The sequence below is a fragment of the Podarcis cretensis genome, assembly GCF_951804945.1.
Source record: "Podarcis cretensis genome assembly, chromosome: 8".
In the NCBI taxonomy this organism is placed as follows: Eukaryota; Metazoa; Chordata; class Lepidosauria; order Squamata; family Lacertidae; genus Podarcis; species Podarcis cretensis.
Window position 1 is genome coordinate 85,912,749 of NC_137177.1, and position 25,369 is coordinate 85,938,117.

General features: G+C 45.6%; 1 protein-coding gene across 9 annotated transcripts in view; it reads left to right on the forward strand.

The window, feature by feature from the left end:
• ATXN2 (ataxin 2) overlaps nucleotides 1-24,608 on the forward strand; it is a 63,634-nt gene extending 39,026 nt beyond the window's left edge. For 4 of the 9 annotated variants that reach the window (XM_079987433.1, XM_079987428.1, XM_079987426.1 and 1 more), the window contains 14 exons: nucleotides 714-911; nucleotides 2,550-2,660; nucleotides 3,373-3,443; nucleotides 4,412-4,716; nucleotides 7,289-7,352; nucleotides 7,583-7,735; nucleotides 10,211-10,277; nucleotides 12,083-12,267; nucleotides 12,793-12,925; nucleotides 16,199-16,252; nucleotides 18,495-18,640; nucleotides 20,439-20,666; nucleotides 22,498-22,669; nucleotides 23,861-24,608. In XM_079987433.1, the coding sequence (XP_079843559.1) occupies nucleotides 714-911; nucleotides 2,550-2,660; nucleotides 3,373-3,443; nucleotides 4,412-4,716; nucleotides 7,289-7,352; nucleotides 7,583-7,735; nucleotides 10,211-10,277; nucleotides 12,083-12,267; nucleotides 12,793-12,925; nucleotides 16,199-16,252; nucleotides 18,495-18,640; nucleotides 20,439-20,666; nucleotides 22,498-22,669; nucleotides 23,861-23,889 (1,916 nt within the window). In that variant the 3' untranslated portion in view covers nucleotides 23,890-24,608. The remainder of the gene's footprint in view (nucleotides 1-713; nucleotides 912-2,549; nucleotides 2,661-3,372; nucleotides 3,444-4,411; nucleotides 4,717-7,288; nucleotides 7,353-7,582; nucleotides 7,736-10,210; nucleotides 10,278-12,082; nucleotides 12,268-12,792; nucleotides 12,926-16,198; nucleotides 16,253-18,494; nucleotides 18,641-20,438; nucleotides 20,667-22,497; nucleotides 22,670-23,860) is intronic. The other 5 variants (XM_079987429.1, XM_079987427.1, XM_079987431.1 and 2 more) reach the window with 3 other exon arrangements.
• Nucleotides 24,609-25,369: the final 761 nt, after the last annotated feature.

Below are 25,369 nucleotides of genomic sequence, written 5' to 3' on the forward strand. Positions count from 1 at the left end.
TTTCCAGAGACAGGCTGGTAGGTCAGTTGATTGGAGCTCTCAGCCTTTATTAGGTGATTTGACTTTTCTCCCCCCCCCCCCCCAGTCTCTTCTCTGTGTTCATCATCCTCTGGAGTGATGATCAGGTTGTGCTCCTGTGAGCCTCAGTATTCTTAGGCCTAGACCCCATTCCTGGTTGCCCACTTTCCTTCTTTCTGTCCTGTTTTGAGGGTGACTCAGAAGACACTGAAAGCCACAGTGAGAAACTAGGTGGACTTTCACAGGGCAGCGAGTTTAGGATTTTGCCGCAGATCAATTTTTGGGACGACAAGCAGAAATTGGTTCTTACCATGAATTTCTGTTTGAAGAGTGGACTGGGTCATTAGGCGATGGAAGCTGTTTCTCAGATTCTTTTCCATGTTAGTGAGGGCTGGTAATAGGAAGCGACCTGACTCTGCTTAAAGTCTCCCTTGACAGACCTTTGCTTCAGTGCAATCAATTATCAAGCATTGTTTAACAGTAGAAGGATTCTTAGTACTGTATTCTACAAGAATCGTTTAAAAGAAGCACTTAAGAAGTAACATCACAGAAATCTGGGGACTTTCCTAGGAAGGGAAAAAGAGTTTTGGTGACAATTTTATCAGCTCAGTGTAAGCCTGGCATTAGGTTTCACTCCTTTTAGTACAAAACAGCTGTGCAGTGTTTCAACAGGCTCTCTCTTATTTTGTTTCTAGTCCCTAGGTTGTCCCCTAAAGCACACAGACCCCGGTCTCCAAGGCAGAGCAGCGTTGGCAGTGTGCCTTCTGGGCCGGCTCTGTCTTCTCCTCAAGCTGGCTCTACTCCAGCAGAGCCTGTAGCTGCCCCTGTTCTAGCTGCATCTCCTACCCCAGCCAGCCCTGCGTCCATTAGAGCAGGTACACCATCAGTTGAAGGTAAGAAACCCTTTTATCTCCCCCTCTTCTGAGCCTGAGTACAAATGCAAAGACATAGGATGATCTAAAAATGGCTTCTCTGTTTTAAGTGGTTGGAGAGCAGTTCTCACACACGTTTATTTTTGTGCATTAGGTTTGCTAATCATATGCAGTCAATTTTCTCTCTGTGTGGGAATCTTTATACAGAGGGAGAAAACTGGCGGCTCCAGGCAATTACATAATTTTCTGAATGGCTGTTGAAAATTACAAAAATGAGTAGGAAAAGGTTGCGCTCTGTTTTTCCTAAGACCTCCTGCTGACTTTCTTTCAACTCAGCCGATTAGGGCAGCCTTCCCCAGCATGGTGCCCTTCAGCTGTTCTAGAATTAAAAGGTAAAGGTAAAGGGACCCCTGACCATTAGGTCCAGTCGTGGCCGACTCGGGTTGCGGCGCTCATCTCGTTTCATTGGCCAAGGGAGCCGACGTACAGCTTCTGAGTCATGTGGCCAGCATGACTAAGCTGTGAACCAGAGCAGCTCACGGAAACGCCGTTTACCTTTCCGCCAGAGCGGTACCTATTTATCTACTTGCACTTTGACATGCTTTCGAGCTGCTAGGTTGGCAGGAGCAGGGACCGAGCAACGGGAGCTCACCCCGTCACGGGGATTCGAACCACCAACCTTCTAATCGGCAAGTCCTAGGCTCTGTCGTTTAACCCACAGCGCCACCCGCGTTCTAGAATTAAACTTCCACAAATCCCATCTGGTATGTCTGTGCCATCAGGGGCTTATGGGAGTTGAAGTCCTAAACAACTGGAGGGCACCAGGTTGAGAAAGGCTGGATTAGGGTTTCATACAGTAAAACAGTAATATTTTAAAAGTAATATTGCCCTTCCATGTATTATTATTTTGGAAGAAATACATTTAATTTGATTTGCAGAGCTGTTGTTTTCTTATTGTTGTTTCTAACCCACCCTTTCCCAAGTCCAAAACTCAAGGCTGCCTACATAGACAAAATAGAAAAAAGTAAAAACCATAGAAAGACAAACATTAAAATGTAATTAAAAACTAATAGAATTAAAATATTAAAAAGTGGCTCTTTGAAAGTCTCTCTTTAGTCATCTTCATTATCATCGTTTTATTTGTACGCCACCTTTCCAAAATCAGGATGGCTTACAACATAAAACGATCTACATAATTACAAACATAGCAAAAGTAGTCATAAACAATAAATAAAACACAGCAGAAAGTACACAACCAAACTGAATAATTTCCACATAAATCATAATATTTAAAAATAAAGATGCAAAAATAATATTAATAACAGCAACAATACCCAGTACAAGAGTTTTTCCAGCAACCTCAGCTTTTGTAGCTGTTGTCAGTCAGGGCCCTGTTCTCCCAGGCTGGCTAGAGAGAGGCCAGCAAGAGAATAAGTAGGTCTTCCACGACTCACAGCCAAGATTACGGTATGTTGGTTCCCCAAATAAACAGAGACACAATCAGGATAATACCTTGTTTGGGACAAATTGTTTTGGTGCTGAGCTTTGGTGCTGAGCTTCAACAACCTGTCCCTCTTTCCTTCCCCACCCATTGCTATCTAGAGTTATTAAGAGTGCTGTGTATGTGAAATCTCAAACAGGACTGATTTTCCTTCCTAGCTAAAGATTCAAGGCTTCAGGACCAGAGGCAGAGTTCTTCTCCTGCTAGCACCAAGGAACCCCTGAAGCCAAGTGAAATGTCTCCCAGCTTTAGCAAACCTGAAAACAAAGGTAGGAGTTTTCTGAAGTTGTGTTCAACTCCCATCATTTGCAGCCAATATAGACAATGGTCGGGGAATAATGGGAGTTGGAGCCAAGTACACCTGGAGGCACCTTGTTGGTTACTCCTGTACTGCAGGCTTAGTTACATTGCTGTTTGGATTGTTGTAAACACAACATGGCATGCAGCCCTCAAATATATCTCTGCACACAATGAAAAAGGAGTTCTGTAAACTAAGATCACTCCAGTTTCTCTGCTGCTCCAGCTGCTTGATTCCCACCCCACAACCTCCTGGGTTGTAACTGGATTGCAATTTCCGCGGAACTCTTTGGGGGCGTTTTCTTTTCTTTTCCGCCCTGAGCTGAGACAGCATTTCAGATTTGGGTCACTCTATTGGGACTTCCTTTAGATAGTTTCAATTGGCCCAAATATATGCTGGATCCATGTCATCCATGTTTATAACCCAGTAAAGTGATATACCTTGGTTTACAACCATAATCCATTCCAGAGGTCCGGTTGTAAACCAAAACAGGTTGTAACCCAGGGCGTGCTTTCGCCATTGGGGTCTCTCCCCCCCGCCACCCAAAAAGGGTTGTAATCAAAAAAAATCAAAAAAAATGGACCCGCACTTCTGGGTTTGACGTGGTTGTAATCCAAAACGGTTGTAATCCAAAACGGTTGCAAACCAAGGTACCACTGTATATGCGTATATTCTCTTAACAGGTGTGTCTCCAGCTGTCCTAGAACATAGAAAACAGATCGATGATTTAAAGAAGTTCAAGAATGATTTTAGGGTAAGTGCTTTTGCTATTAACGACAGCTGTCTGAATAAACAAGGCAGTACCAGATCAAACTACATGCAGGTAGGAACGGTGGCTTCAGGAATAAGCATGTATGCCCTCCGCCTGGTTCCCTGTAGCTTTGCTTTTCGCAGTGAGGGAACCGCCAGAAGGCTCTCAGAGCTGGACCTCAGTGTCCAGGCAGAACGATGCGGGTGGAGACACTCCTTCAGGTATACTGGGCCGAGGCCATTTAGGGCTTTAAAGGTCAGCACCAACACTTTGAACTGTGCTCAGAAACGTATTTCAGGACTGGTGTTATATGGTCTTGGCGGCCACTCCCAGTCACCAGTCTAGCTGCCACATTCTGGATCAGTTGTAGTTTCCAGGTCACCTTCAAAGGTAGCCCCACGTAGAGCGCATTGCAGTAGTCCAAGCGGGAGATAACCAGAGCATGCACCACTCTGGCGAGACAGTCTGTGGGCAGGTAGGGTCTCAGCCTGCGTACCAAATCCTTGTCTGTTCTTTCCCTCGACTAAAAGAACATTGCCTAGGGCAATGAAGGTCACTATAGAACATTCAAATGGCTGCAAATAAGACACTCCCTAGAGTAACCACTACAAGTGTGCCTTGCCACCCCTTCATCCAGATACGTACTCGTTTTGAAATGTTTTACAGGCGCCCTCTCTGGGGAGGGAGTTCCACAACTTAAGGGCTTACTTCGCCTGGGCTGCCACCCCCTGAGCTTCTCAGTACGGTGGAAGAAGCAAGAGAACTCCTTCTACTGATATTAGAACCCAATATATTCCTGGGTTTTCTGTATGTAGGAAATGAAGCAACTTTTATTTCAAGCTGTAAGAAAGAATGTGCAAAAATAAAATCAATGTAGACTGTGCCTTCTCTCCAAATACCCTCGGTCAGGAAGTACTGCTAAAAGTATAATTTTTCTGTTTCCTCCCACCCCACCCCCCTGCACTCTCCAGTTACAACCCAGTTCCGCCCCAGAAGCAGTGGAACAGCTGCTAACCAAAAACAGAGATGGTGAAAAATCCAGAGAGGTTCCTAAGGAGAAGGGTGACGCCAGCTGTAAAGACTCTGTAACTGAAACTGGCAGCAATGCCACCTCAACCAGTGGCAGTAGCAAATCGAACAGCCCCAGTATTTCACCACCTGGTGGCAGCCTGGAGCAAAAGCGAGGGCCTGAGGTGACCTCACAAGGAGTGCAGACCTCTGGCCCCGGAGCGAAGCAGGAGAAAGAGGAGAAAGAAGAAAAAAGGGACACCACCGAGTGAGTAACTCTGGCTGCAGCAGCTCCTGCTCAGATTTGGCACTGCTTTCGTGGAGGGCCCAGTTGTTGAGATGACTCAACCATGCACAGCATTTTCTTCTCTGCTCCTTATTTAGATTTAACATATTTGTATAAAGTTTTTTACCTCCACTGCTGGAGGCAGTGCTTAGGAAGCCAATTTCAGGGAATTAGAGGTGGGTGGAGTGCTGTTGCTCCCCCTGGTCTTGCTTTTGGGTTTCCCACAATAGGCATCTAGTTCACCACTGTGCAAACAGGATACTGGGCTAGATGGGTTTTTGGCCTGATCCTGCTACAGGGCTCTTCTTCATGTTCTTGTGCTCTTCTGTTCAGCTTCTGGTGTCGAATTGGAAACTACGCACAGGACTTTTTAAGGGTTGTATTATCCAGCGGAAATGCAGCACCTGGAGAAAAATGGGTGTTGTGCTTTTAAATGTGTTTGATCAATGACTGGGGAGAGAATACTATTTTCTGTTCCTGCTCCCTTGTCAGTCTTTCTCCTCCTACTCTGTGACATTCATCCAGGATTTCATGCTTTTGTTGGAAGGCTTGTGTTGCATTTTGAAACAGAAACAAGGCATCAAGTGATGGGCAGTTTTCCTCCACTCCACCAACGGAGGCAGAATCTGTAGAGGCTTCACACTTGCACCAGGCGGCGTAGTTGCCACCTCAGTTTTCAGCCTACCCTCCACAGAGGGAGCATGGCTGACAGAATCTCTTACGGAGTTTAGAAGCTGTGAATTACTATTTTAAAAAAGATATTCTTTCCTCTTCTTCCTTAGTTGTTGTTGCTAGTTGTTGCTTCTTAATGTACCGTATTTTTTGCTCTATAAGATGCACCAGACCACAAGATGCACCTAGTTTTTGGAGGAGGAAAACAGGAGGGAAAAAAATTCTGAATCTCAGAAGCCAGAACAGCAAGAGGGATCGTTGCGCAGTGAAAACAGCAATCCCTCTTGCTGTTCTGGCTTCTGGGATAGCTGCGCAGCCTGCATTCGCTCCATAAGACGCACACACATTTCCCCCTACTTTTTAGGAGGGAAAAAGTGAGTCTTTTAGAGCAAAAAATACGGTATTTACTAAATTTGTATATTGCCTTTCTGCCGATACGTTCAAGGTTTCTCACAGTTTTAGACAGCAGCTAACTTGGGACTGTGCAGATTTTGCTGGGCTCCCAGCCAACATAGCTAATGATCAGGGGTGATGGGAATTGTCATAACAATATCCAGATGACCACAGGATAGCAACCTTTGGTTTGCAGGCTATTTTCATTTATTAATTTTATTTCATAAGAGTCATATACCACTTGATTGTAAAGGAAAAACTTCGAATTTTAATAGACATGATCCAAAAGGGAACATGGAGAGAAATTAGCAAATTCAGGTCCCGCAAGAGGTGTGTTTGTGTGAAAGAGAGAGAGATGGAGAGACTGACTTCTGGGATGGGAGGAGCCAAATAGTATTTGGCCCCATCTGAGCCAAAGGAGGTTAGGGATTTTGGTTCCCTCCCCCCCCCCCCCCCGGGATATTATTTTTGACCCTGAGCCTCTAATATCTTCGTGCAGCAAGAGCTGCAGCTCGGGATCCAGGACTTGTCAGCAGAGCTCTCTGGGTGGCAGCTGGGCCTTCTCACACTCTGCAACAGGCTTCTGGGCTTTCTCAACGAGGGTAGGTGCATTTTTAAATTAGCAAGAGCTGCTCCTAGAGCTGCTGCTGGCAGGAGGATGTCTTCGCAACTGCTTATCTATGCCCTCTATTGCCACAAGCAGACCTTCCAGTTTTGATTGCTGCAAGCAGATCTTGTGCCTTCTCAGTGGTTCTGTTCTGGCTGCAGTCTGTCCGTTCTAGTAGCTAGTAGAAGACCTTGAGCCTGCAAGGAGCTGCAAGAAGCCCAACTATAACACTGACTGCTGATAAGGTTTGGTTGCAGGCCCCCAAGTATGTGTCAAGGCATCATGCTAAGAGTTCTTACTATGTTGTTGATCTGCATCTGCCCCTCCCCCAGTGGTCTAGTTCAGGGATGGCTAACACATTGCCTTCCAGATGTTGTTGACTCCACCTCCCATCATCCCCAGCAAGCATGGACGATAGTTAGAGATGATGAGGGTTAATAGTCCAGCGACATCTAGAGGGCCAAAGGTTAGCCTCTCCTGCTGCAGCCCGTCAGTCTCAGAAAAAAGGAACAGTCTAAGGTCAAGGAAACAGTGGTGTTGGAGTGTTTTCTAGTTAAAACCTTGCAATGAACATCTTTTTCCTGTCCTTACTTTCCTCTTCGGTGGCAGCTCCGCCTTCAATAGAACGTGTTACATTTTGATAGATTTTTAGTTGTGCATCCTCAGCAATAGAATGTCCTATGCACAGAGGACAACTCCCTGCCACTCACGCCCAATGCACATGGCGCAGGTTTGAAGCCTCTGCAAGTCTTTCTCCACTAGTAGATGTGAGGAGTCAACCATCCCTGGATATTCAGCTCTTATCTGAGAGAAATGAACTATCATGCTGGGAAGTCCAATCTGACACAAATCTTTCTTGTGTTTCCCCCCACCCTTTCATAGACAAGTTAGAAAATCAACACTGAACCCTAACGCAAAGGAGTTCAACCCTCGATCATTTGCTCAGGTGAGTCTTAAGAGGCATCGCTGTCCTCATTCTCTGCTTATCCGAAGCTGCATTTCTTTATGTGCCACCCATTAGAAGCAGTCACTGCATAGTTTGTTTTCCTGCTTTAACCAGCCGTAACGAGAACTCGCTGGGAAAAGTCCACGGGGCATGTTGATGCACGCTTGATCAAACTGTTCAGTGCCTACTTACAGCTCAGCTATTCCGTTTTTCCTTCATGTTTTTGGCAGCCCAAGCCTTCCACCACACCAACGTCACCCCGTCCGCAGGCCCAGCCCAGCCCTTCCATGGTGGGCCACCAGCAGCCCACTCCGGTGTACACCCAGTCTGTTTGTTTCGCACCAAATATGATGTACCCTGTTCCCGTGAGTCCAGGTGTTCAGGTAAAGCGGCAAAGGCTTTAATGCGGCAAGCTTATACTTGCTGCATTGAGTGTGGATAACAACTTGTCACTGCTTTGGAGTGTGAAAGGCAGAACAGGGCATGAAGCATGTGAGAGTTCTTTGTGTTTATGGGAGATGGGGTGTGTGTGTGTGTGTGTGTGTGTGTGTGTGGATCGGTGAATAAGGAAAAGATTAAAAAGCCCCTCTCCCATACAAATGCCCCCCTCATTAATGTTACCTGCTCAAATTTGGACTTGGATACCTTTGTTTGCCAAAGTGATGTGCATTCCTACCTTCTGAAAAGAGGCTGGGCCACTTTGTTTTCAGCACTACATAGTACCCTTTCTTGGCACTTAAAAATATTGAGTACCTCTACTAGCTGGAAAAGGGAAGCGGGGTGGCGCTGTGGGTTAAACCACAGGGCCTAGAACTTGCCGATCAGAAGGTCAGCGATTCGAATCCCCGTAACGGGGTGAGCTTCCGTTGCTCGGTCCCTGCTCCTGCCAACCTAGCAGTTCGAAAGCACGTCAAAGTGCAAGTAGATAAATAGGTACCGCTCCAGCGGGAAGGTAAATGGTGTTTCCATGTGCTGCTCTGGTTCGCCAGAAGTGGCTTAGTCATGCTGGCCACATGACCCGGAAGCTGTATGCCGGTTCCCTTGGCCAATAAAGCGAGATGAGCGCCGCAACCCCAGAGTCGGCCACGACTGGACCTAATGGTCAGGGGTCCCTTTACCTTTACTAGCTTGAAGGCTACCTTGAAATATATGCAGGGGCCTACTCATTGTCTTGAAAAAAGATCCCATCAGATCAGTAACTTTGTATTTGCAGAGCTCATGTGACTGAGAGCATTTGTCCTTGTGTACTCTATTTGTGAAATGTATACTCTCCCAAGAGGAGATCCTTGTTGGAGGGACTGGCCAACTATTTAGTTAGCCAACTGTTCTTACCCTTCTGTACAACTAAGAGTATTTGCTGTGGCCACAAGAAAATTATTACAACAAATGTCAGAAACGATGAGTGTATATGATAAGATGTGCATTTTAAGCATATTCATTCCCTGTACATACCTTGGTTTGTTTACTTATTTTTACTTTGGGTCCAGTTTTATCTGATACAGTGGTGCCTCGCAAGACGAAATTAATCTGTTTCGCAAGTCTCTTCGTCTAGCGGTTTTTTCCTCTTGCGAAGCAAGCCCATTGATGGCTTAGCGGATTAGCGGATAAGCAGATTAGTGGCTTAGAAAAAGGGGGGGGAGGGGAAAAAACCCGCGGGAACTCGCAAGACATTCTCGTCTTGCGAAGCAAGCCCATAGGAAATTCGTTTTGCGAAGCACCTCCAAAACGGAAAACCCGTTCGTCTAGCGGGTTTTCCGTCTTGCGAGGCACCATTGTACTTGATTTTGTCTATGACCTGTAATGATGATGAAATCTTCTAATAGCCTAATTGATTAAACAGTGTGTTTTTCACTTTACTAATAAGAGACCAGAGTTCAAAGAACTTTTAGTTCATCTCAGTAGAATGCATTGTGCTCTTTCTGGCTGCCACAGCGTTCCAAAATTATCTCCTAGTGGTGCCAATTTGTCTTCAGTGGTTGGTATATGGGGATCACTTTAAAGTAAGGCATTTATTTTTAGTCACGTTTCTAACAAGTATTTTGATCCCGTTCCCTCCCACCCAAGCTATTTTCACCTGCCTCTTGACTTCAACCAAGCTTGCACATCGTGGCACTGTTAATGTTCTTTCAAGCCTGGTTCAGATATAAAAGTAGCTGCCTAAAGAGAATGAACATGGTGCTGATGCTTTCCCTCCTCCTGTCTCTCTCACACTGTAATGGAACAATTCAAGGTTTTGTTACACCATAGTTTCCGGTTAACACTGGAGCATGAAAACTGTAGCTTAAACTCTTGACTACAAACCATCTAAATCAAGCCTGAGGGAAGCTCTATTAGCATTCAAGGCAAATGTGATGTGCTCCTGTTCAAGATAAGTTCAATCCTCCCACTCAGGTGGTCCCCCTCTTCCCCACCCCCAACTGTTAGCACCTCCACTTAGCTTTTTCATGTGTGCAACTTTTGGGTTCCCCCAATACCTCCCTCTTGTCTGCCGGTGATGCTGTTTGGGCTCCATAAGGAATGGTGACAGTCAAGAGGTGTTGGTTCTGCTGCTGCAGATAGCCATGGTTGGTTCCTAAAACTAACCTTTGGAGAGCTCCACCCAGGATCCTCTGAGCATTGCAAGGAATCCTTTGTGGGCACCTCTTGGGTTGGGTGGTGAGGTTCAGCACAAGACAATAAGCAGACAGTAGCACCCATAATCAAATGTTCGTTGGGAAAAGTGTCAGGTGCATATCTGCTGGGAACCCAGTGGGGAGCAGGCCACCACGCATGACTTGCACCCAGAGAGGAGAAATATATATATGATGCGTGGTGTGCACGCGTGTCTTCCTCTAATTGTCGGCCGTGTTATTTTTCAGCCTTTGTACCCCATTCCCATGACGCCTATGCCAGTCAACCAGGCCAAGACCTATAGAGCAGGTAAAGGTGAGAATAATACAGTATTGCATGCTCTTGTACGTAGCTTGCGTGTAGAATAACTAACATGCCTTGCTCATTGTTCTGTTACATTTACTTTGCTTACGAATTAGCAACCTGCCTTTCTATGCAACCCCTTTACCAAGCTGCCTCCGCCGCCTCCTCTTCTTCTTCCTCCTCCTCCTCTTCCTCCTGCTCATGTGCCCTCTTGCTTCTTGCATTTTGCAGCACTGAGCAGACAAAGTTTATATATAGCAGCATAGGGCCTGGTGTATGGGTAGGCAAACTAAGGCCCAGGGAGCCGGACCTGCCCAATCGCCTTCTATTTTTTAAAAAAATAATATTTATTAAAAATTTTAAGGGTTACAAAAAGCAAAAGTAAAAGTAATAACACCATATTAAACAAAAACAAAACAACACATCACAATAAGGAAAAAAGAAGAAAAGAAAAAAAAGAAGGAAAAAAACACAACTAATCTTCCCATAACTTATCTTTCATTTGCTTGTTTCCTTGACCTCCTCACACCTCCCTTTTTTGTATTCTAATTCGGTTAACTATTTCAGCAAATCCTTTCCATCTTTTCCAATTTTTGTTCTGTAATTTATCTCAATATGATGTAACTTTACTTTCCCTCCTTTCACCAATTAACAGTCTATTTTTTCCTAAACCCTTATAACATTTCTGCTAAAACCACATAACTTCATTCCAACATCCTTCTAACATTCATTAATTTTACAATGTTTCTGTAAATAGTCTTTAAATTTCTTCCAATCTTCCTCCACCGACTCTTCTCCCTAGTCTCTGATTCTGCCACTGCCCAGTTACCTTCTAAATCAGGCCCACATACAGTCTGGGAATCAGCGTGTTTTTACATGTGTAGAATGTGTTCTTTTATTTGAAATGCATCTCTGGGTTATTTGTGGAACATAGGAATTCGTTCACCCCCCCCCCCATATAGTCTGACCCCCCCCCAAGGTCTGAGGGACAGTGGACCGGGCCCCTGCTGAAAAACTTTGCTGACCCCTGGCTTAGTGTCTTGGCTCCAGTTCTAAATCCTTGAATGGATGCTTTTAAGCGTACTTAAGGCTGAAAGATCCTATCCACACTTTCCTAGAAGTGCACTCTGCTGAACACAGTGCACAACTTACCCCCTCAGTAACATGCATACGAAGGTACTGAAAGAGTGTTTGATTAGCTCCTGTACCTAATGATGAGGAGAAGCAACATACTGACTTTCCACGTCAGAGGCTTGTTTCTTCTGCTCGGCTTTTAGCTGAAGGAAACTTTTATGCATACAGTTGGGCACAAAGCTACTGATTCTGAAAGCTCCTCCCTGACATCAGAGTGCTGTGTTTTAACAGGATTTTACTGTTGTTTTGGGTTCTGTTGGTCTTGGGGAGAAAAAATGTAATCGTAGAAAAAATAATAATTATGCCATTCTTCTGTATGGGAGGAATGTGAACCTTGTATGGGTTGTCTCTGCCCATCTCTCCACAGGCAGGAAGTTAAATCTTTTAAAAGTAAAACATTTTTGTTGCACCAGAGCAGTGTTCCAGTATATATCGGCTAATGCTTGGATAGTGTTTCTGTGATGCCTTCTTTCTGCCCAGCCTACTCTGAGCTGACCTCTCTCTCCTGTCGCCTTAAAGCCTGCTCACAGGGTGAGATTCTTGAACCCTACCAGCAGCCCTACCAGATTCCTCATCTTCATTTGGCTTCTTTGTGGTTGCCATTGTGCCTAGCTGTACGTAGAAATGTTGGCACAGGTTTGTTTTAGTGCTTTCGTAATGTGCCCTTTCCCCTTCTTTTGCAGTATCAAACATGCCCCAGCAGCGGCAAGACCAGCACCATCAAAACACCATGATGCACCCTGCCTCTGCTGCTGGGGCTCCTATTGTTGCTACGCCACCGGCTTATTCAACGCAGTACGTCGCCTACAGCCCCCAGCAGTTCTCCAACCAACCTCTCGTTCAACATGTGCCGCATTACCAGTCTCAGGTATGCCTTCAGCTGAGCTCTTTGCAGCTTGAATGGTGGAATTAGAATATGTATTTTGCCACACTGCATAAGTGGTGATGCAGTGCTTGCATAGCACTTCAAAAAGAGCTGCCTAGGGCCGTTGTCGCATGATGCCCTGTGTGCATGTTTGGGGTTATGTGTGTGTGTGCAGGCCACCTTCCATGCAGACAGGATTGACAGCTGAGTGATGGAACAGACTCAGAGACCTGGATGTTTACTGCAGTCTTACATAGATCTATTGGCACGTGAAAGCTTTAGGTTACCTAATGGCATAATTTCACCTTAGTGCTATAGTGTTAAGAGGCCTGTGTGCCATAATAGGAGGGGCTGGGAAAACTGCTGCAGAGGGGAACGATGGTGGATCCGGAGTCTTCCTCTAAATCCAGCCAAGTCTGCTAGTATAACTGGGCATCTCTGACTAACTTAACGAAAGGCATTTTGTACCTGTGAAAGTACCTGTAGGGATTTACTCCTTCCTTGTTCTCTTTCTCATGCTTAATGCAGCACCCCCACGTCTATAGCCCTGTAATACAGGGCAATGCCCGGATGATGGCACCACCGGCACACCCGCAGCCCGGCTTAGTTTCTTCCACCGCTACGCAGTACGGTGCGCACGAGCAGACCCACACGATGTATGGTAGGACACTTTTTAATGAGTTCTCTTTTGAAACTTTGAAGGATCTCATTTTTAGTGGCTTGCCGAGAGAACTGGAACGCTCTGTGTTTTGAAATTCACTGAAACCCGTTTGGATACCGGTATAGTAAAGAGAGACTGGGAGAATGAAATGCAATTGTAAAGCATGAACAGCTGACTTTTCTGTCCCAGATACAGTGGTGCCCCGCAAGACGGAAAACCCGCTAGACGAAAGGGTTTTCCATTTTGGAGGCGCTTCGCAAAACGAATTTCCCTATGGGCTTGCTTTGCAAGACGAAAATGTCTTGCGAGTTCCTGCAGGTTTTTCCCCCTTTTCCCCCCTTTTCCTAAGCCGCTAAGCCGCTTATCAGCTGATCCGCTGATAAGCCGCTTAACAGCTGATCGCTAAAAGCCGCTAAACCGCTAATAGCGCTAATCCGCTAAACTGTCAGTGGGCTTGCTTCGCAAGACGAAAAAACTGCTATACGAAGAGAATCGCGGAACGGATTCTTTTCGTCTTGCGAGGCACCACTGTACCTCTTATAAAACAGCATATCACAATTTCTCCATTTAAAGGGCTCGTATTTATCACTGGTGACCGATTCACTTATGTATGTCTCCACTTGCATGTGTGACTGAGCTAGTGTGCATCATTAAGCCCCGCAGAGCGAATATTTGTAGTGCTGCTGTGTCCATTCAAATGTACTACTATTCCGCAGACATGAACCATTTTGTATTGGTAGGGGATTCTTAGCACCTAACTCTGCTCTCAGTTGGCACTCAGAATTTGTGCCAAGGATTTGAGGCATGGCCTCCATTCACACAGGCACTGTTTTGGGCTCAGATTTCCTGTTCTGGGGCAGTGTTTGGGTTATGTGCCTGCAGTGCTCAGTTGATTCCTCAGCATGAATTGAGATGTGTCTGTCTTTTGCCTCCCCGATACGAGGCCCTTTCTGGCTTGGAGGTATCACCAGGTGTGGGTTTTGCACACTGATTGCTTCCTGTAAACCAAGGATGACTTCCTTGTGGGCTGATGGCATTAAGTGATGCTGAGTGTTAAGAATGTCCCTGTTGCAATGTGGGATTGTGCCCATTTTCAGAGATTATGCTAATATTCTTTGGGGCAGCCACTAAAGGGCTATGTTGTTATGCTGGACCACACAGGAGGACTCACAAGTAAAATAAGCTTAATTCTTCTTCATGCCCTTTTTTGTCTGGAGTGGGAAAGGCAAAAGTTGAGGAGAAACCTCCACTGCTGTGTCTAGTCAGCCAGGTCACTCAACTAGCCATGGGAACACCAAGGTGGTCCTTGCTTTGCAATGAATTTATGGGTTCTCCTTTTCGAGGAAAGGACTGTGGCTTGGTGGCCAAGCACCTGCCTTGTACATGGAAGTTTCCATTCCTGGTATCTGCAGGCAGAGCAGAGGAGGGAAAATCCTAAGACCATCGAGATCTACCAGTCTCTGTAGACAATAGTAAGCTGGATAAACAGACTCTGTATGAGGCAGCTTCCTAAATATTAATAAAAGTGGGAAGGTCTCTGTAGAACTCTCCAGGCAGCCACTGTTTAGCTATTAAATCTCCAGAAGGGGTTCTCCCGTTCTTCCCCTTCATGTGTGAGGCAGGTCTTGAGATTTGTCACCCAAGAGTAACTTGGGGGTTTCAGCTGGCTGCTTTGAAGTGCCATGTTATCAATTCTAACACAGAGACGCCCCTGCTGACCACTGGATGCTGTGAGTGAGCTTTCCCAGGCCCAGCTGACCGGCCTTGCCCTCTAACCTGTTTGCTGCAGATGACCTGGAAGCAAACTGACCCGTTTGGGCCTTTTGCCTTCATGGACGTATGAGCCCATTGGCCCAGAGATGAACGAGCCCAGGCACACAGCCACTCAGTTTCTCCTTTTTGCATGAGCAAACATACCAAGAAGTCTTCTGCTGAATGTAGTTTCCTATTTCATCCAAACTGGGAAACTCATTTATTTATTTGTCAAGCTTTCTATACTGCTTACTTGACAGAATATCTCTCAGTGCTTTACATTATACTTAGCTTTGGAATGAAGCCAGCTTCAAATCATGGGGGTTCGAGGCAGAAGGCTCATTCACATCTTGGCTTATTAAACCGAGATACAATCGTCTGAAACCGACCACTGTTTCCAGTTTGTCACCTTGCGGCCACTTTTTTTACCAGGATGAATCCAAATTCTTAGTGCTCAGTGGTTTTTGTTAAGAAATTCCCTGATAGTTTTCTTTTAGTATAAGGTGGTGGTCCTTGGAAGCTTAAATCATCAGAAGTGTTAGTGACTGGTTGGATTTTCTTGTCTGGCTTGCACCAACTTAGCTACCTGTAGCAAAGAAAGGAAGTTACTGTAAACCGCTCTGTGATCCTCAGATGAAGGGCAGTATAAATAAACCATCATTATCAAAAGTTCTTGGTTCAAACCTTAGCACAAATGTATTGGTGTTCACTTTTCAATCTCAGCAGCCCTCTCCATCTGAATCGTAGGTATGACAATACTCTTCTGTCTCACAGGTTTGTTGTAGAGATTACTGAGAGAATGTGTGTGAAATACTGAATAAATGTTAAGTGGAGGTATACTGTTCCCTTTAGCAAAACTGTAATCGGAACGCTGCATTGATTTGTAGCACCTCTAGTGCTCTATGAAACTACATCTAGCAAAGAGAATGAATAGGAATTCATTCTATTAACCTTTGTATAAACGTGTGTATATGTCAGCAGTTGCTAATTGCTGAACTTCTGTTAAGATGGAAAGGCTTGTTTCAAAAGTCTGGTAAACCAAGATAATGTTTATTCACCAGCTTGATCCTGATTTTGCTTTGTATTTTATCCAGTATTTTTCTGTGTCTTATTCTCTCTCTAAGCTATCTAGTTTCCTGTCTCTGCTAAAAAATAAATAAACAAATTAGTATGCTGAACTAAGCAATAATTGGGGAACTGGGGCTCTGCATCTTGGGGAAATCCAGTTTTCTGGGATTGTAACTGGTGTTTTTCTCTTTGTCAAAGCACTTTTAATCCTCATTCTTCATGCTGTGGTTAGTTAATGGAATGTAAAATACTTTAAAATAGTGGACATTTTAAAATTGATGAACACCAGCTGAAGATTGTATGTGTGATTGAATATCTCTTTAACTTTTTTTTTTAATTGCAAATTGGTTTGTGCATGAAAACAATGATTGACTTAACCTTTCCAGAAGACTGGAAGTGGTGCTCTCATCTTGTGGCACACAGCTAATTTCCCTTTCTATTTCCCAAATTCAGCATGTCCCAAAATACCCTACAGCAAGGAGACAGGTCCTTCTTTCTACTTTGCCAGTGAGTTGGGGTTTTTGTACTAACTTTGATTTGCACAGTAAAGAACTTTGAAAGAATCTGTTGGAGAATAGGCTTGTTGAACAGATGTCTTTGCACCAAACCTACTCAGAATTAGGAAAAGCTTTTCTGTCATTGAGAAACCAGTGGACTCATGGGACATGTAAAGGATGAAACTGTCTGAGGAAGATTATCATAACAGAGAAGGTAAGATGACAGCCAGCACTAGGTGAAAAGAGTAAAAATAAGTCCAGTTATGTAGAGACTTGGTTGACGTGTTTATTTCCTCCTTACATTTCCTTGAAACCAATATGGTCTACTGCCCTGTGAAGGAAGGGTTCTCTACTTTGCAGTGGTCCACAATAAAGGGTACAGAATTGGTTGGTCAGAGATTTGGGAAAGGAAGATTCAGACTTTTAGGGGGGTGGGAGAAGAAATCTGAAAGGGCAAGATTGGAATTTACAGGGCAAGACATTCCCCAAAGAGTTGGAATGGTGACCCCTGGAAGGCCTAACCCAACTATGAACCCTTGCAGAAAGAATGCTGAAAATTTGCTTTAACCACAAGAGCTAGAAAACTTCGAAAAAGCCTGAGGTTGAGCTGAATGGAATTCAGTGTTGGATTTTGCAAGACAGTTGTGGTCACAAAGGCCCCTGGATCTTTTAATCAAAAGCGCTGATTCCCTTTTATGTATTTGAGTGAACGCAAAGATCCATTGTGACAGAATGACCTACACAGCCAGAGCTGTTAGCTGGAGAAGGAGGGCACTCCTTTTTATTGCACAGCAGAAATCAGGAGCTCTGTGTCTTTTGGGTATGGAGTTGTCCCAGGAATCTGCTGCTAACCTGTTCCATTTGGTCAGAGGGCTGTAATGCAACCACATTGGTTTGGTGGACTGAAACTCTTTCAACAAGTCAATTTCCTTTAATAGATCTTCCTTTGCAAAATGGAGCCCGCTGTCTGTCTGTAACATCCGTTTACATTTGCTTCCTCTAATTCAAATGAAGGTCTCTTTTGCCGTCTAATTGTGGTTATGTTTACCTTCAGGCAGTTTTCACACTTAAAGCACTGACTCTTCCCAACATCATCTAAGTGGGTGTTTTATTTGGTTGGCCTTTCCCTCCCCTCTCTGCCTTTCTTCATTTCCTACTGCCTTGACTATCCACCACCCATCTCCCTTTTAGGATTACAGTTGCAACTTGCAACTTCTACACATTATCCTTCCCTTATCCCAAAGCATTTGCTCTTGTTTCTGTTTCCTCCTTCCTCTTGCTGACATATTGCAGTTTGCAAAGAACTAAGTGCCATCTTACCCCCTGTTCCCATTTATGGCAGGGGGCAAGGGAACTAATTATGTAGCATATCTATCCTGTGAAAGGCAGGTGATGTTCACATTGGATGTTTCTTCCTTTTGCATCTGCTATGGGAGCTGTAAAGGCAGATTTTAAAATTTGGGTGCAGGTTCTGGGTCCCCATTTTGTCTACAGTAAACTTTGGGCATGCTTCTCTGAGCTCTGAATGTGACTGCCCTGAGCTAGTTCCTCCAGTTCCTGCCAGCAAGATAATCTATTTTGGACTGAAAAGAGATCACCAGCAAGACCCATTTCTTCTCTGTGGGTTTGAAGAGGAAATGAAGAGTTTTAAGGCAAGGATGGGAACCTGTGGCCGTCCAGATGTTGCTGGCTACTAGCCATGCTGGCTGGGCCTGATGGGAGTTGAGTCCTGCAACATCTGGAGGGCCCCACAGGTTTCCCCTCCCTGTTCCATGGCCAGACTTGTATGCTAGGGAACCCAAATGCTGCATGCAGTATGAAGCACAGTTCTGTGACTGGAGCCAGGTGTGTGTGTGTTTGTGTGTGCTTTCCCACCCCGACCCAAATAAATTTGACTTTTGTGACAAGAGCTTAAGGTTAGAGGAAGCCTGGAGCCAAATGGCCATTTTCAGCAGGAGAGGATTGAAAAGCCTCTCAACTCTCACTGAGCCTGGCACTTTACTTCTACACAGTCCTCACACACCCTCAAACTTTCCCCCGCAACCATGTAGGTTTTAAAGAATGTGCTCTGCAGGCTGCAAAAGTGATGTTGAGTCGAGGGCAAGTCCCAGGTGGCTGGCATTTGTATTGTTTCTAAATGAAGGAAAGAAAAGCAGCTATTTAAAAGGGAGACACCCAGAGTTGGGGGAGTCCTATGTGCTGACTCAGCTTGGCATCCGTTCTCAATTTCCTTTCCCCTCTTTTCTTCCTAGTTTCCACTGGTTCCCTTGCTCAGCAGTATGCCCATCCCAGCGCCACCCTGCATCCGCACCCGCCGCACCCACAGCCTTCTGCCACGCCCACAGGGCAGCAGCAGAGTCAACATGGGGGAAACCACCCAGCTCCCAGCCCAGTGCAGGTAAGCGCTACAACTGGCCATCTGTGTGGCAACAGAGAAGCAGGTTCCTGCTCTGCCGTTGTTTGGGCCTGTTGCATTCATTGCCTGGAGACTGTGCAACCAGAGCTGACTACTCTGGCCAACATGCTGTCATGGTAGGAACCATATCACTAGCTCATTGCACACTGGAGGCTACTATTTTCCACTGGAAAAGAAGCTAGCAACTGGCATTAGCCATCCTGATGGATGCAAGCTTAATGCAAGTCAGAAAGTTTAGGCAGATAGTTACACTTCTTAAACAACAAGTGTAAGAAGTTACACTTCTTAGCCAACTTAAACGGCTAAGAGAGCTGGGCATGTTTAGCCTGGAGAAGAGGAGGTTAAGGGGTGATATGATAGCCATGTTCAAATATATAAAAGGATGTCACATAGAAGAGGGAGAAAGGTTGTTTTCTGCTGCTCCAGAGAAGCGGACACGGAGCAATGGATCCAAACTACAAGAAAGAAGATTCCACCTAAACATTAGGAAGAACTTCCTGACAGTAAGAGCTGTTCGACCGTGGAATTTGCTGCCAAGGAGTGTGGTGGAGTCTCCTTCTTTGGAGGTCTTTAAGCAGAGGCTTGACAACCATATGTCAGGAGTGCTCTGATGGTGTTTCCTGCTTGGCCGGGGGTTGGACTCGATGGCCCTTGTGGTCTCTTCCAACTCTATGATTCTATGAACTATTTCTTAAAAGGTCCCACGGCACTTGTATTTATGAGTAAAATACAAATGTTCTTTCTCTGTCCAAGAGTATCTGTACCCTGCTCTTCATTAAAAAATGCCTCTGGCACAGCTTACGAACAGTCTGTAAAGGAAAAGTTCTTGCTCACAAGCTTGCAGTCTAAAACACAGAAGGAAAAAGAGACAGGGAGGGAAGAGGGCAAAAGCACACTTGGGCCCCAATGTGGTCTGCAGGAGTGGAAACTTTTCAGGAGCAGGAAGCACAAGATGGAGCTGGCCTTTCACTAGAGCTACTGAAATGAGCTCTGCCTCCCATCTCACCCCCTGAGGCAGCCTGTTGGAAAAGCTGCTATCAGGTTGACGAAGTCTGACGGAGCTGGCCTTTCAGTGGAATTGAGAGAATAAACCATTGTTTATAAATTCATAAAGTACATGGGCCTTCTGGCCACTGAAAAATACCCATTACAGCATAAAAATGATGATCTGCTTTTAGTTTATTTAACACAAAAAGAAGTAGCAGCTCGGAACATCGAGAACAGAATAGTGATAATGTTTAGCAGGCTTCAGTCTGGATGTTCTTCCATAAGTTTAGCAGCACCAAAGAGAGCCCAGCCTCTGGATCTTTCCTTCCTCTGAGTGTGGCTTGAATCCGCAGCAGAACCTCTGAGCTGCCCTGGTGGATTGTAAAGGGTGAGGCATACACCTGAGGTTCCTCAACCCATAATGTGGAATGTGAACATGGATGTCAAGCATGTTGGATTATGCAGCTTTTTTGCTGCTGGGAAATTTGCCTCTTCCCAGCCAGGTTTCCTTGCTGTGTCAGCTTGCCATGAGGTGGAAGGAGCCCTGGCAAAGCACTGTATTTTGCATTCCCAGCATAGCTTGAGAGCAGAACAAGCGTTTTTGAGGGCAATGCTTTTTTTCAGCCGGAACTCACCGGAGCTCAGTTCCGGCACTTCTCAGGTGGGCGCCATTGCCATTATAAGAGAACAAGGGAGGCGTTCATGGTGAGTTCCGGCACCTCTTTTTCTAGAAAAATAGCACTGTTTGAGTGTCAATATTGCCAAGCCATTGCTATGCTTATGATTTCTTCAGCACCATCAGCACCAAGCCGCCCAGGCTCTCCACTTGACAAACGCCCAGCAGCAGTCAGCCATCTACCACACTGGTCTTGCGCCAACTCCTCCTTCCATGACCCCAGGCTCAAGCACACAGTCTCCTCAGAGCAGCTTCCCTGCAGCTCAACAGACGGTCTTTGCCATTCATCCTTCCCACGTCCAGCCCGCCTACACCAACCAACCGCACATGGCCCATGTCCCCCAGGTAAGAAAGACGCTTGATGTAGTCTGAGGTCCAAAGAGTGCTCTCTGTTCCAGGGAGGAGAAGACTGGGGGCGGGGAGCTATTTCTCATTAACATGAGAGAGATTCAGGCTGCTTTGATCCGGGGAAGGCCATGGGTATGTGTCACACCCTTGTGCACCAAAGAGCTGTTCAGAATGCCTGATGAGTATTTATGGACAGAATAATCTCTGTCCAGCAGGAGGTGCTAGCGAGCACTACGGGATCCCTGGACTATGGGTTGCCCAGGGTAGAAATGGTCACTTGAGTACTTCCCTCTGGAAGGCAGGCAGAACAGGGCATGACACTGTGCACCTTTTGTGCTAGAGGGTAGACAATGGTGCTGCTGCTGCTGCTGCTGCTGCTGCTGCAGTTGCTTGGCTAAAGCTGAAAAGGTTGGGCATGGTGGTTGAAGGGTGGTGTGAGTCCTTGGCCCCCTGTTATGGAAGCGGGCTCTGAGTGCCACAGAGGGTGGTGTCCTTCCTGAGGAAGTTAGGAGTGAGAGAGATCCTTGCTATGGAATTGGTGGTCAGTCAGCGAGCTTTTGGGTCTGAGGCTTGAACACTGGAAAAGGTCCTTTGCAGGGAAGTCTGAAGCCTCCCTCAACTGTACACTTAGATTTTGTGCTCTGCCCCCCCCCGAATGTGTCCCCCCCCCAGCTGTGAATGGCAAGCCAAGAGCTGCCTCCCTCCCTCCAACTGGCTACTTAACAACATATTTTGTGCTGTTTCTAGCAGTAAGGCTGTCGTGTTCCTCTGAGAGGGGAGCCTAATAATAGTAATAATAATAAATGAATAATAATAATTCATTATTATTTATACCCTACCCATCTGGCTGGGTTTCCCCAGCCACTCTAGGCAGCTTCCAACAGAACACTAAAATATAATAACCTATTAAACATTAAAAGCTTCCCTAAACAGGGCTTAATAATAATAATAATAATAATAATAATAATAATAATAATAATAATATATTTATACCCCACCCATCTGGCTGGGTTTCCCCAGCCACTCTGGGCGGCTTCCAACAGAACACTAAAATACAATAATCTATTAAACATTAAAAGCTTCCCTAAACAGGGCTGCCTTTAGATATCTTCTAAAAGTTTGGTAGTTATTTTTCTCTTTGACATCTGGTGGGAGGGCGTTCCACAGGGCAGGTGCCACTACCGAGAAGGCCCTCTGCCTGGTTCCCTGTAACTTGGCTTCTCGTAGCGAGGGAACTGCCAGAAGGCCCTCGGCGCTGGACCTCAGCCTTGCAACTATAGCCTGAGTTCGGTGGGGTCCCGGCCTCCCCCCTCCCCTGCTGAAACAAACCCACTTTTAGCGCCATCTCTGGGATTCCTGTGGTGCTGGCTGTGGGCCCCCCTCACCTTTGTGGCCTTGCTACTAAAGAGCTGGTTTGACATCGACTGATAGGAAGTGCCTACAGAGGGTGGTGAATACTGCACAAGATGATATGGGCTGTCCCATGAATCCACTGGATGACATTGCAGAAGAACGTTGCCTCAGGAGAGTGAGGAAAAGTCTCAGGGATGATTCACACCCTGACCAGCATTTTCTTGATCTCTTGCCCTCGGGCAGAAGATATAGAAGCATGATTAGTCGCACCAACAGGGTAAAGAACAGCTTCTATTCGTGGGCTGTTAGGCTGCTGAATGAAAAGATAACAACAGGGCAACTGACTTTCGGGTTTGGTGGGTGTGCGTCAGTAAACAAGGGGAATTAAGACTAAGAGAGCTGAGTGGGGGGTGCTCATGTAATCTCACTGTATACAAGTTGTACAATAAAGTATTTCAATTTCAATTTATTTCAGGCCCATGTGCAGTCGGGAATGGCTCCTTCTCACCCAACTGCCCATGCTCCAATGATGCTCATGACAACCCAGCCACCACCCGGTGGGGCCCAAGCCGCCATTGCGCAAAGTGCACTACAGCACATTCCAGTTTCAACAGCAACACACTTCCCCTACATGACGCACCCTTCAGGTGAGCGGAGTGTGTGCTTGGGAGCTGCCGCAAGTCCCAGGAGGGGGGGATAAGGGAGAGAAGATGAAGGTTGTGTGATGTTGAGGCTGGGCTTGGGAACGCAGAGAGGGGGAGCACAGAACAGGCACAACAAATGCTCTTAAAATGCCCTCTCCCCCCACAACTGAATCTTTACTCTGTTCAGGAGCAGTCTTTATTTCCAGTCATCATCATCAATCTTTATTACGGTCCAGAGACCCAACAAATCGTTACAAAGCAATACACAATTCATACAGCCTACCTCCAGGTTAAACAAGCATTTTGTTCAGAATATAGGGATCATTGGTTCTTGCAACCACCGATAAAAACTTTGCCACTGCTAATGTTCTAGCATTTGTCCGGTCTTCCAATAGGAACCTGACATAGTGAGCCTCTGATTTTCCCGGGAAAGGTACCAGCAAGGGTAGTATCAGTTCAGCTCTGGCTTGCTCATATTTTGCACAGTGCGACAAAATATGCTTTATGGAATCGATGTCTTGAGCACACGAGCAAAGTCTGTCCTGGTAGGGAACTCCTCTCAACCTACCACCCAACACTGCAGAAGGAAAGATGTTTAGTCTGGCTTTGGTGAAAAGCCTTCAATAGTTTTTTTTCAGAGTGAGGATCCTGTGACCTCCATATGTCATTGGACTCCATCAGCCCCAGCCAGGGTAGCCAGGAATGAGGGGCCAGGGGACTTGCAGTTCAAGGGGCCTCTGGAGGACCACAGGTTCCCTACCCCGGCTTCATGGATACACCCAGCTGTGTTGTGAGTCCTCCCACCTCCTGGCCTTTCCTCTCCCAACACCTTAAATGGCAGCCTTGGTGTTGCTGCCTACACTTGGCCCTTGGCAGACTAGCCGTCATGCTCCAAAACCCATTCATGCTCATGCTTATTAAGAAAGCCTTCGCTGTGCTCACGCCACGTTTTTTAAAAGCACCCACCACCTGGTTTTCCATGTGTCGTGTTTTCCGTTCCTCTTCCCCACTCCTGCCACCCTGGCCCATGAGCAAGAATATGTGTTGCAGGCGGATAAAGGGCACGGGAGTGTTTATCTGAGAGAGACATCTCTTGTAGTAGCCGAGCCGCTTTTTAAAATGCCCTTGGTAGGATTTGGGGTCTTTAACTCATGTCTCAACTCATTCTTCTCTCTCTCTTTCTCTCTTTTCCAGTACAAACCCACCATCAACAGCAGTTGTAAAGCTGACCTGGAGTAACTGTGAGGCTGGATCCCTCTTCGTTTCTTTCTTTTGTTTTTTTTTTTAGGCCAAATACCTTCCTTCTCCTGCTTCTACCAACTTGGAAGCACAGAAACAAAAACAGAAATCAAAACAAAATCTAGTATTTCACTTTATTTTTGTTTCTAAGAGGAAAAAAACAACAACCTTGTAACATCCAATAGGAATGCTAACAGTTCACTTTGCAGTGGGAGAAATTCGGACTGAAACAAAAGGCATGTAGAGCTCTTGTGGGACGATTCCATAATTCCATGTGTTGTGTCAAAAAAGGAAAACAAAAAAAAGCCCTGCCCCATTTCCGCTTGCAGATAAAACTGGAAAAAAACTATTTATTTTTTAAAGCAACCCTTCAAAGTCACAAATTCATCAGCTAGAGAAAGATGTAACGAGAGTGATTCTTGCTGCTATTCTCACTAAAAAAAAAAGAAATTAAATGAACATAAAAAGAAAATCAATACCTTTTACTTCTAACTAAACTTGAAAGAGGTTTGAAAAAAAGCAAGTTCTAATCGTCAAGCAGATATGGATTTATTATTTATAAAATCATGTTTGATGATGGGGGAAAGCCGCCGTCGCAAGGCAGCGGTGTAACTTTTAAGTTAAGAGGAAACTTTTACTTTGTAGATAATATAAAATAAAAACTTTAAAAAAAATTAAAAATAAAAAAAGTTTTAAAAACTGACCTTTTTCTTCTGGAATCTGTATGGTTCACCTTGTTTCCTTTACCTATTTTCTGGTTTAGCAGTTCACTGGTGCATAAGATAGGCAGAGAGGCCTTTGGACAGGGGAGCAAAAGAGGGAAAACATCTGTCTTAAAGGTAGCTTCAGTATAAATGTGTGAGTTGGGCCAACAAATGTGTTCTGGCAGATGAAGGGATGGTAGTGCTTCAGGCCATTAAAGCATTAAGCCTTCTTCAACCTAGTGCCCTCTTGAGTGCTTTGGACTCATTCCCTAGCCAACAACATCTGGAGGGCACCTGGTTGGGGAAGGCTGGATTGGAAGTAGTGCCGATTTTCACAATCTTAACCAGAAACAGGGAATCTTAGGCATGGTGGCCACATGTGGCCCTCCAGACATGGTCCTTGGGGCTCTCCACAGGCCACACCCCTCACTGGCCCTGCTTCACCCACCATGTGTTTTGGACTGCCTGGAATGTACCCTTGAACTCTGATGACGCCTCTTGCTCGTCTGGAAGAAGGATATTGAGGAGTGTTTATGGAAAGGAGCATAGTTTGCAAATGGGGAAATTTGCATGCCTTGCTTCACCCACTCATGTGGACCTGGGAAGGTTGCCCAGAACAGAAAGCAGCCCTCAGGCTGAAAAAGTTTCCTCACCCCGATATAAACTTACTGTATTTTTTGTTCTATAAGACTCACTTTTTCCCTCCTAAAAAGTAAGGGGAAATGTGCCTGCGTCTTATGGAGTGAATGCAGGCTGCGCA